Source organism: Pelodiscus sinensis, chromosome Z (genome assembly GCF_052426305.1).
Source record: "Pelodiscus sinensis isolate ZL-2025 chromosome Z, ASM5242630v1, whole genome shotgun sequence".
In the NCBI taxonomy this organism is placed as follows: domain Eukaryota; kingdom Metazoa; phylum Chordata; order Testudines; family Trionychidae; genus Pelodiscus; species Pelodiscus sinensis.
The window spans coordinates 11,751,956-11,764,049 of record NC_143085.1 but is presented as its reverse complement, the minus strand read 5'-3'; the positions used below and the strand labels follow the sequence as shown (position 1 = coordinate 11,764,049).

General features: G+C 45.6%; 1 protein-coding gene across 4 annotated transcripts in view; it reads left to right on the top strand.

The window, feature by feature from the left end:
* TPCN1 (two pore segment channel 1) overlaps window positions 1-11,220 on the top strand; it is a 72,442-nt gene extending 61,222 nt beyond the window's left edge. For all 4 annotated transcript variants that reach the window (XM_075898207.2, XM_075898206.2, XM_075898208.2 and 1 more), the window contains 3 exons: window positions 1,917-2,050; window positions 3,972-4,052; window positions 8,433-11,220. In XM_075898207.2, coding sequence (XP_075754322.1) covers window positions 1,917-2,050; window positions 3,972-4,052; window positions 8,433-8,546 — 329 coding nt within the window. In that variant the 3' untranslated portion in view covers window positions 8,547-11,220. The remainder of the gene's footprint in view (window positions 1-1,916; window positions 2,051-3,971; window positions 4,053-8,432) is intronic.
* The last annotated feature ends 874 nt before the right edge of the window (window positions 11,221-12,094 follow it).

Sequence of the window (12,094 nt, the reverse complement as noted above, 5' to 3'; positions counted from 1 at the left end):
AGCTGATCAGCTGTTTGTCGGCTCAGCGCGCTAGTCTGGACGTTCCCCTGCCGACATGAAAGCCTTTTATCGACATCCCCTGTAAACCTCATCCTATGAGGCCTAAGGGGGATGTCGATAAAAGGCTTTCAGGTCGGCGCGGAGTGTCCAGACTAGCGCGCTGAGCAGACAAACAGCTGATCAGCTGTTTGTCGGCTCAGCACGGCAGCCCTATAAATGTAAATTAAGCCGCGATTATTTAAATCACGGCTTCATTTCCCTTTGCCTATCTGTCTAATCTACATGCCTCCATCAACAGAGGCATGTAGTCTAGACACATCCTGAGACTGGAAATGAGATATGAATTTTGAAGGGCAGGAGTCAGCAACCTTTACAAACCAAAGATCCAAACGACATCAAAATTGAGAACAAAGAGCTATATAAGAATGCAGGCGTCAAGGCAGGGATTGGAGGTGTGGGGGGGCTCAAGGCAGAAGGTGGTGGGTGCTGGAGTTGGGGGAGGAGGTGGTGGTCTCAGGGCAAGAGGCTGAATGTGTAGGCAGGCTCAGGGCAGAGGACGGAAGCTGCAGAGGTCAGGACAGGACTTGAGGGGGCTAGGACAGGGGATGGGAGTACAGGAGTCATGGCAGTGGCTAGGAGGGGCTCATGGCAGAGGGTGGGAATGCAGGAGTGAGAGCAGGAGGCTGAGGGCCGGAGATGGGGGTGCAGGGTACGGGGTTGGGATATGTGGTGGGACTTGGTGCACATGGAGTGTAAGAATCAGGGTGGGGGAGGAGGGTTAAGGGCAGGGGGTTCAAGGCAGGAGGCCTGAGGGGAGAGGGCTTACTAGAGCTACCCACGGTGGTGAAGATGGTGCTGCTCCAGAGTGTAGGGTGGTGGGCGCAGTTTCTGAACCTCCATAGCATCTCCTCCCAGGGAGGAGGTGGACAGTGGTTTCTACCCCACCCCTGAGTCTCCCCGAGTGTGTCTGGGGCTATGGAGATGTTGGGCTGTGGCTTCCAGTTAAGTCCTCCTCCCTCGTATCTCCTGGGATAGGAGGGGGCCACTATGCTGCCCCTGATGTCTTGGAGGTGGGGAGTTTATCCTGAGGTGTGTGAAGGGGCTGCCAGACTGCAATTTGTGGCCACCCAAGCATGTCATGGATGAATGGGGGCTGCTAGGCCAAGCTTTAAAGCCCTCTTGTCATTTCCTGGGGTCAGGGTTATATAGGGAGTGGGGAGAGCTGAAGCTAAGCCAGGGCTGCCTGATGGCTGCCCGGCTTCTCCTGGGCTGTGGCTGTAGACAGATGGCTGCCCTGTGTGCTGGGGCTGGAACCAGGGCCACAGTCTGCCTGCTCTTGGGGCTGCACTTACGGCCCTGGCCCTCGCCCTCGGAGTGCCACACCAAAGCCCAGATTCAGATCCAAAAACCATACAGCCCACCCTGGGCAGCCAGGCAGCCACCATGGGGCCCGGGCCCCCCATTCTCCAACCAAGCCCACCACCAGTAGCAGCTTACCTTCCAACTGCAAGGCAGGTGAGTGCTGCTGTATCAGAAAGCAGGCAGGATTACAATTCTTTGTGCACCCTAGAGGCAACTCCCAACAGCTGCCAAGAGAGCCATATGTGAGCCATAAGTTGCCAACCCCTGAGTTAGGGTAATTAAACTTTGGAACAATTTACTGCAGGTTGAGATGGATTCTCCATCAGTGGGAATTTTTAGATAGATTGGTTGCTTTTTCCAAAAGATCTGATCTTGTTCAAACAAAAACTAATCCAGGACAGTTTTCCGGCCTGTGCTATGCGGGAAGTCAGTCTGGATGATCAGTGGTGTTTTCTGGCCATATAACCTATAGAAACTCTTTAGAAGTATTACCTTTGCTGATTAAAACTGACTTCCCAATGTCATCTTCTCCTTTTCTTTCCCTCCCATTGAAGAAGAAAATGGCATTGTCCTGGAGAAGATCATCTCCAAGGAAGAAATGGAAGCAGTAATCAAGCGTTACAGACGGAATTGTCCTGCCTCTGAAATCTCTGAGTTGCAGAACGTTGCACAAATAGACAAAGACAGGGTAAGAAGAGAAACTGGGATTTGGGCCACAATCCTCAGCACTTCTGTGATACAACATCTAGGCTTACAACTGGAGTTTAAAGGAGTGCTTTTGCTGTACAGAGGAAACCTCTTTCCACATGTTCCTTTTTGTTCTTGTTAGTATCTGCTCTCTTGAAGGGACTCTGGGTCGGTGCCTGCAGATTAGCATAAGTAAAACTCTGGCCATGGGAAATACTTGGTGGTAGCAGCCTAAAACAACTCCTTTCTTGAATCCAGGAAGAAAGCACTTCTCAGAAGTGTAGCCCAAACACTTTTACCACAAGAGAGCTTGAAAAAAGAAAACAAACTAATCTCTGATAGCGGATTTCTCAGTCTTGGATATGCATACACATACCTCCTGGAAGGTAACAGACACAAGAATCAAATCATAGCCTTAAAAGGGTTATTTTATTAATGAAATAAGATATACTTGGTTGCTAGGTGTTGAAAGCAATTGAGAAAAGAATAAATTAAAACACCCCATGATTCATCTTAAAGTTAGTGTGGGGGGAGGAGCATATGGACTTAGTATAGAGAAGTTTAACTAAATAACAAAACAAAGAAAATAACCTGATCGTGTCTAAAGAGACATTCCCTACCTACTCTCACATCCATGCTTCAAGGTCCAGTCCATTTCTATGCTCAGTATTCTTTCTAAGCATGGCAGTCCTGCCTGCAAATACTTATCTTCTTTCCCCAGCTCCTGGCTTAAACTCACACAAAGAAAAAGAAGCAAGCATGATTCCTTTCAATTCAGAGCTCAAAATCTTCTCCCATTAGCTCACTTGCCTCCCTGCCAATACCTCCTAGCTACCTGAGTTTAATCCTTTAGACACAGAATGCTGCGATGCCAAGAAAAAGACAGCACTCCTCCTCTCCATCACAAATTGGAATTCCCTTTTCCACTGGTATCACAAAATGGATATTGTGAAGCCTTAAAATGATCTTAAACTGTCCCAGGCTACAGTTCTTCCCTTAGAGCTCTGTCTCTCATACTGGTGGGAAGATTTTAAATGGATTTTTTTTTGTAATAGCTGGAATTTGCCCCTTCTATTGCAATCCCAAACTGTCAACACCAGACTTGCTGTAGTAGTCTACAGCAGTGTTTCTCAAACCAGTGGTACGAGTACCCGTAGGGGTAGTTGAGAGAAGCCTGGGGGGTACGTCAACACAACTGAAATTTGGAGAACTGAATTTTTGTTTTAAGTTTTACAGGGTTTTATTATTTTTTACTTTTTACACCCAAAAATTTCATTGCACACCCAGCTACGATTAAGTTGCATAAACAAATGAGTTGCAATGGTAGAAAAAAGTGTTTGTATGTCTGAAAAATGTAGGTACTGGGGATATTTACTTTTTTTTTTAAAGGGGTATTTTATTAAAAAAAAAGATTGAGAAACACTGGTCTACAGCATGTTTGCATAAGTTGGCTTGGTTGGGTCTCTTATTGCCTGGGTGTTGAAATGTTAAGCAGGTGTGCACACAGATAAAATTCAGGACTGGAATTGTGAAGGTTATATCTGCCAGTGAAGAGGCAATTTTCAAAATGTTAAGCCTAAAAGTGGCTCTAACCTCAACCATGTCTATTTAAAGGAAAAGTTTAACATTTGAAATAAAGTTAAATCAGTAACTGTAGGAATATTTTTTATCAGTTAAAAATTCATCCAAAATGATCACACAGTAATTTAGACTGCTGATCTCTACTTGTGTGAGTTGAAACTGTCCCTTGAACAAGCTGGTAGGTATAGGTGAATGGGGAAAGCTTTGCTAGGCACAGTCTCCCTCAGAAAGCTTGGGTTCTCATGTCACCACTGACCTTGCTGTAAACTAGTGGGGCAGGAAGTTAGCAGAACTGGGTTCTTTCCCCCTATTTTATTAATATGTCTATTTTGTTTTCTCAGCAAATATCGATACTGTTTCAGGGACGGAGATCAAGGACCAAAAGTGACTTAAGTATGAAAATGTATGAAGAGGAGATACAGGTAGGAAACATCATGTCGCAAACATCCTCATATTCTGAGTAGTAGGACCAATTCCATTGGTTAGAATGTTTATTCATTCTTTATATTGGGAGTCTTTCTTTCAGAGGAACTAGACAGCAGGATGCTGTGTGACATTTGTATATGGCATATAAAAAGCATCTCACTATATTCATAACCTCTTAATTTTATATAGCCCCTTAAAAGTCAAAGTACTTCATAAACTGTGCGCATGCACTTGTGCATGCACCACTGAAGTGAAGTGCTCTCCAAGGTGAAATACAGCACATGTTTACTAGTCCCAGCACACAGCCTGGCAGTTCAGAGCAGGAGATGAAGAATAAGAATTAGAAAAACCTATAAACTATGTCTGCACTATGCAGTTTCCAGTGGTGCAGATGCTCATGCTGATGCTCTAGGCTAATGGGAGAGAGCTCTCCCATCACCTTAATTTTCCACTATGTAATTAACTACTGCCACTTATTTTAATTAAGCAGAGTTTCTCCTGCCAACATAGTACTCTAGGGTATGTCTACACTACAGCACTAATTCGAACTAACTTAATTCGAATTAGTTAATTCGAAATAAGCTAATTCGAATTAGTGCATCTAGACCTAAAAACTAATTCGAATTAGCGTTTTGCTAATTCGAAGTAGCATGTCCACATTGAGTGGACCCTGAACCGAAGTTAAGGCTGGCCGGAAGCAGTGCTGGCAGGGCATCAGGTTAGGACTTAAAGCGTGGAGCTGCTGTCTCAGGCTAGCTGAGGGCTGTGCTTAAAGGTACCCGACCCCCACCCAGGACAGACAGTTCTCAGGGTTCCCCGCTTGCTTGTCTAACTCGATGAGGGACAGCAAAGCAGTCCTGACTTGGAGTGCCCTGAGTGCCCACCTCGGGATACCACAGCACTCGGCCATCAGCCCGGCTGCACTTGCCTCAGGCTGCCATCTGGGGGGGTTAATCGGAGGGGCTGTCAGGAAGCAGGAAGCCCTGCAGGAAAGCTTCCACCCCAAGGAGCCCGCAGAGCCACCCGAGTCCTCCCCATCGGGGGCTCGTGCCCCATTCCTCCCTCACCTCCTTCCACTTACCCCTCCCTAGCCCCTCTCCTGATGTAAAAAATAAAGGACATGTGTGTTCAAAAATAGAAACTCTCTGTATTTAACAAAACTGCAGGGGGGATTAACCTCTGGGGAGACTGGGAAAAGGAGGTGGGAGAGGGGAGGGGGAAACCTGGGAGGAGGGAGCAGGAAGGGGAAGAAGGAGGAGGGGAAGTATCAAACTATGGTACGCCGTATCTTCAGTACTGTGTACAGATGTGGTCTCCTCACCTCAAAAAAGATATTTTGGCCTTGGAAAGGGTTCAGAAAAGGGCAACTAAAAATGATTAGGGGTTTGGAACAGGTCCCATATGAAGAGAGGCTAAAGAGAGCTTGGAAAAGAGGAGACTGAGGGGGGATATGATAGAAGTCTATAAAATCATGAGTGGTGTGGAGAGAGTGCATAAAGAAAAGTTCTTCATTAGTTCCCATAATAGAAGGACTAGAGGACACCAAATGAAATGAATGGGTAGCAGGCTTCAAACTAATATGCGAAAGTTCTTTTTCACAAAGCAAATGGTCAACCTGTGGAACTCCTTGCCACAGGAGGCTGTGTAGGCTAGGACTATAACAGAGTTTAAAGAGAAGTTAGATAAAGTCATGGAGGTTGGGTCCATAGAGTGCTATTAGCTAGGGTGTAAGGATGGTGTCCCTGGCTTCTGTTTGTGGAAGGCTGGAGATGGATGGCACAAGACAAATGGCTTGGTCATTGTCTTCGGTCCATCCCCTCTGGGGTACCTGGTGTTGACTGCTGTCGGCAGACGGGCTACTGGGCTAGATGGACCTTTGGTCTGACCCAGTACGGCCATTCTTACGTTCTTATGTTCTAAGCTCAGGGCTCAGGGTCGGGGGTCTCACTGGACCAACTTGATTTTCATGCAGACCTGCTCCTGGGTTTGCATGTGCCCTTTGGTGGCTAGGCTGGCAGCTATCCTGTGCCTAGTGTGGAGATTGTGAACGTTTGAGGCCTCCCCCCAAACCTCGATGAGGTCCACGATCTCCACACTAGACCAGGCGGGTACCTGCCTCTTGCAGCCCTGGGCAGGCTCCTGTGAGCTGCCAGCCTGGTCCTGGGAAGAGGCGGAGGGCTGAGTGGCAGCAGGTGGCTGGCTCATGCAGTGCCAGGTGCAGGGTCTGCTGGCTGGGTGCTGGCAGGCTTGCAACTGGCACAAGCACTGTAGCCAGACTGTGCCCCTTTAAGGGCTCCGGGGCCGGGAGGGGGGTGAAAGAGTTTCTGTGGTTTGGCCCAGAGTGGCCACCAGGGCAGGCTGGGAAGGACTAGCCTCCAACTCGTTCAAATTACGTGGCTGCACAGCCCTTAATTCAAATTAGTTAATTCGAACTAGGCCTTACTCCTCGTAGAATGAGGTTTACCTAGTTCGAATTAAGCACTCCTCTAGTTCGATTTAAATTCAAACTAGTGGTTTGTAGGTGTAGCAGTTATTAAAGTTAATTCGAACTAACGGCTGTTAGTTCAAATTAACTTTGTAGTGTAGACATACCCCTATATTGGTGCTTAAGTCAGTACAACTTGTGTCACATGGGTGTGGATTATTTTATACCAACATGCACTGCAGTGTAAACATGGCCCTAGATTAACTGATTAAGCAGTTTCTGCTAATATTCTTCAAACATAGGATGTCTCTGCTGCAAAGGACAGTTGTTTTAAAGCTTCCATCTTTCCCAGTTTATCTCATATCAGTAATTAGATGAATTTACCCTATTAAATACCACCACTGTGGTAAGGGCACCTTTGTCTCAGACGGAGAGATGTATGGTGTTAATGGTCTAGCACCTCTTAGCCCTGAGGTACTCCTACCAAGCTAATCCTGAGCGTGTTGGTGAAGAAACATCCACAATCAGTCTGAACTGTGAGTATAGACTAGAGCAGAGTTTCCCAAACTATGGGTCAGAACCCAAATATGGATCACCATTACATTTCAAAAGGGTTGCCAAGTGTCTCCTCAGGTGGCCTCTCCTCCCCCCGTTTTTTAATTGCCTGGGGTAACCAAGTCTTCCTGAATTGTCAAAATGGGTACCCATCGGGAAAAGGTTGGGAACCGCTGGTCTAGAGCAAGTCATGGGCAGCATAATCCTTTTTATTCCTGAGCCTTGCCCGCCTTTGCCCCATCAGGTCTGACTCGGTCAGGGAGGATACCAGTTAGCACTGCAAACTGTGTGTGTGCATGTTCCTCATTTCATTGCCTTGGAGGCTTAATGTGACGTCACCAGGATTGACTGGAAAACAAGCTGTCCCTTTAATGAAAAATTGAGGGTTTGACATGAGTAACGAGTGTTAAACTAAGCAAAGACTTTAAGAAATGAGATAGAGACTGACCAAGCCCTCCAAGCTAGCAATAGCCCAGCAATTAGGGCATCTCCGTGTTCAAGACCGTGATCGAGCAGGGACTTCAACCTGAATCTTGCACTGCACAGGTGAGTGCCCAAACAGCCAGGCAGGAACTTGGACACTCAAAGTTCCCCAATAAAAATTTGTTTGAATCAAAGTCTTTGACAAAAAGCTGCTGACTCACTCTAGACATCAGAGCCTTTTCAACACCAGTGACCTTGTTAATGCAGAGGCCAAAGGAACTGATTGGGTCCCTGGAACATCCCATGTTGTATATGGTGGAGTATGCACCAGAAAAAACCCTTTCTGAAGGGAAGGGGCCATTAAGCCCCAGGAAAATTTGTCATGACTAATTTAATGATGCAGAAATTGACTCCTCTGGTATTCATCTTTCTGGCGTCCCTTCTGTTACGAGCAGTAGGATGAGCTGTGAGAATAAGTCTGGTGCTTATCCTTAATTGTGGTCAGAAATTTGCTGCAACTGTTTTCGCTTATAGTGATTCAAATGACCAGTCAGCCCTTAGTAAATGAGTCTTAAATCCTGCACAGGAGGCATGTCAATGGAAGGTTAAATGCACTGGGAAATCCTTGCAAGGACATCCTGCTGTTGCCAGCAGTAGTGGTGAGGAGATGATGCTTTGAACCCCAGAGCTGAGAGTTTAGTGTTTCCAGTCTGCAAATGTTATAGCAATGCCCAAGTTAAGCCTTTCCTGTCAGCGGCAATAGCTGTATCCAAACTTCACAATGGAGGGAAAACACTCTGTCTAAGCCCTTGCTGTTTACTAGTGCTAAAGCATTTGAGAGGTATCACATGCCAGGTTCTCTTGTGTTTCACTTGGATGGGGAAGAGGGTGCTATTTAGGACAGTGACAGGGAGGTGGGGAGTTGAGTGTGTTATGAGTACTACTTATTGCATCTGATCTTTGTTCTGTTCAGGAGTGGTATGAAGAACATTCCAGAAAAGAAGAAAACCAGCAGCAAGACGTCTTCCCATCCAGAACCCCTCTGCCAGCTTCAGGCCTCAGGCAGCGTTCTCAGACAATTATCTAGGCCAAACTAGTGCAAGCCATTCGTCTATGCAATAACCTAATAGTATTATTTTAGTGTGTGTGCGTGTGTGTGTGTGGATCTCTTCAGTGTATATCAGTTAAGTTTTGGTTTTAAACATCTCTTCCCCTGGAAGACATCATGAGTGCTTTTCATAGTTTCAAAGCAAAACACCCAGAGGACTCAAAATAGGATTGTTGGAACAAAAAATATATAAAATCTTGAGCACAACCATATCTCTGTCACTGACTATTGAGCATCTACTACAGAATACTTTGTTGTCCTTCCAGTCCTAGACGTCACCAATATGGACCTATAAATTGTTTTACTAGTCAGAAACCACTGGTGGGGTATTTAATCCTTTGAAAGAAGGAAATAATGCTGACCTCACCTGCTAATACTCAAGTGCTTAAAATATATGTAACATTAATTCTTAAATAAAAGGATCAGGGAGCAAGTTTATTTCCCTTCCCATCTAGTACCCAGCAAGGGGGAAGGGTGAGACATTAACCGCTTTATTCTGAATCTGCCTCTTCCTATCTACCTGGCTTATTGACCATTCTAGAGATGCTACCAGTAGCAGTTTTATTCCTGCAGAGCCCATCCAACCGCTCTGATATATTCTTTGGAGGGTGGCTCTCTAGGACTGAGTTCCAGCAGTTCTTTGGATCCTTACAAAAAGTTGTAAGACATGGCAGAGTTCTGGAGCAGTGCCCTTGCTCAAGTTGTCGACCATCTCCCCAGTGTTCAGTACAAATGTCTGGGCTGTGCTAGTTCACATAACCATCAAACTCAGGCTGTCTTGGTTAGTGGGTGAGATACAGGGGGGTGATTGAGCCTTTGCCATTCCACCATCCAGTTTCTCAGCAGAAGAGCTGGGCCTGGTGTAAAAATGAGATAGGCTTCTGCAGCACCAGGTTAGTGACTTATCCTCGATCCAGTCCTACATGAAGCTATCTGGGGCAGAATGTGAACATGTGGGTGCCCAATGCCTCTGCAATCACCAGTAGGAGTAATGCCTCCTCTGATTCCCCAGGCAGATTGTGACCACATGGGAACCTTTTATCCTTCTTTGCCTTATCTCTTGTAAAAATGTTGCCTCCCCTGGGAACTATTAATTGATTAATTAGGGCCAGAGTACATACATAGAAGCAGCCTCTGTTCTCTGCTCTGCTACTGACTTACTCCATGACCCTGAGGAAGGCATGTAATTATGCTTCTGTTTCTGGACAATGGGAGTAATGAAAGCCACATATGTAAAGCAAACCACTATCTGTGGCTAGAGTGCGCTGTTACAAAAGCATCTAATCATGGCACATATGCAGTGGCAGACCAATGGAGAGGTTGCCATGGCGCATCATCTTCGAATTTTGGGTGAGCACCAATAAATTAAAGTGAAAGCTTTTGACAATCTGCCCCCTCCCCTCCCCTAAAAAAAAACCCTATTACATAGCAAGCTGCCTCCTTCCTCCAAAATCAGTATTAATCCAGAGGTGATATCCTCTTTTCCTTGGAGTTATAGACCCACTGCAAAGGACCATATCACACTATATTGGGCAGGAGGGGGAGAGTTTCCACAACTATGTGGAAAGTCCATTTAGGAGCTACTCTGTCATTCCCATTATGGCCTATGGTTAGATTTTTAAAAAATATCTACATGTCCTAAGAGCCCAGTTTCTGGTGAGTGATGCTCCTAAGTCTCATATGCTTTTGACAATCTCCCCTTCCATGGGTAGTGATTCAGTGTCCTTATTCAGTGGAGGTGATGGGCTGTGCTGGTGTTCACCATGCCTGCACCCACTGCATGCTGCTGGTCCTCACTGCTGCATTGTGGAATTCATCGGAGACTCAAATGAAACTCTTTGCTGCTTCTTTGTGTGAAAGGACATCTGAGCACTGCCGAGCTTCCCTGCGGAGAAATCATGGCCATTTTCCAAGTTGTATGTCATACCTCTAGGATGCTCACTGGTGAGCGGCCCTGAAAAGAGCACATGCTTGCTGCTGCGATACATGGATTCCTAGCTCTGGTGTTTTATCCTACACTAGTTTCTAAAGGCTGCAGTAGCACAATTTTTGCTGTTAGTTGCTTGTAGGAGGGAAAGCGCCAGGATTGTAAGGGTTAAAAGCCAATGCAGCTGCTAGGGAAGTAAAAAAGATATTTTTCAAAGCCATCATTCAGGCCTTTTTGCATTACTGGAGGGCAGAGGGACTAACAGAGGAGGCATGAACTGCAGAGCATGGAGTGGAGTTTTCAAGCAAGAACTCATGTAATATGAAGGGTGCACAGGATTGCTGAAAGACAAGTTCCAGCGTACACGTGACACTCTGCCTTCTGTGACTTTTATTGCTGAGATTTTCATTTGGCCTGAAATATGCACTGTATTTTTTTTTAAAACTGAAGAGGTTTGCAGAGGTTTTTTCCAAATGACTAACAGTCACAAGGGAAAAAAAAAGTTTTGTGTAGGGGGCATCCCCTTTTAATCATCCTCCCCATCCCCTTTCTTAGACACAGACTTACCATAACTACAAAGACAATCATTTTGTAGGGATAAGGGAGGAAGCACTGCAGGGTTTTGTATGTTGGCAATTTGTTTATATACAAAGTATATAGGACCTGTCTGTTCAACTATCTATTTTTTTTCCAGGCACATAATAAAAACATCCTCTGCTACACAGACAGCTGCCTCAGCTCCTCTTTCCTGTGTCAGTTTTGATAACCAGTTGGTTTGTGGTTGAGCTTTTGCCAAACTGAGAGGATCCCTGTCCACCTTCAGTTTTAGTCTCTAGGCACAGAAACCCTCCCTGTTGCTCCATTCTAAAAGCTGCTGTATACTTCTGCTGCGATACATTTAAAATACTAAGTAATCCTAGGAGTCTGTAAAATTGCTGCTCTTCTCCACGCCACCAGATTAGAGCCTTGTGATCTAGCATGAAATTTTCAAAAGTGCCTAGATCCCATTTTTATCCATGATGTAGGAGCCCAGGTCACCCTTTTGGTGAGGCCAAAGACTCTTAAAGGGCTCGTCACTTTTTAGATGGTTTTAAAATCTTGTGCAGATTAGGCACCTGAGAACAATCTTAAAAGTGTGCAGTTCATCTTTTGGGGAAGGTGAAGTTATCACAATGCCTAAGCAGGGTGCTTCCTATCAAAGTTCACCCCTATTTCCTTTCTTCCTAATTGCTATATCTGCTTTTTTGGCTGCCTATGTATTAATGGATGAATTACTTCAGCAGGCCTCTTGCCATCCCTGTTGCACAAGACCCAGTGACTAACTCTTGTGGTCACTCAGTCCAAGCACATTGCTGACAAAGGATTAAAGAAACCTTGACAATGCAATTTCCTAGTAAACCAGGACGACTGTTTTCTTCAATGGCAAACTATTCCACCTGTCAGGAGTCCTTTGCTGATGAAGGGAAACAATGGCTATCTTCCATCAGCAGTAGAGCAAGTTAAATATTTTCACAGTGCATAGCACAGCTCTCTGCCATGGCACTCTTGCATTTGCCCTCTGTCTCATTCCTGCTGTAGTGAGGTGTTTCCCCACTGCTTC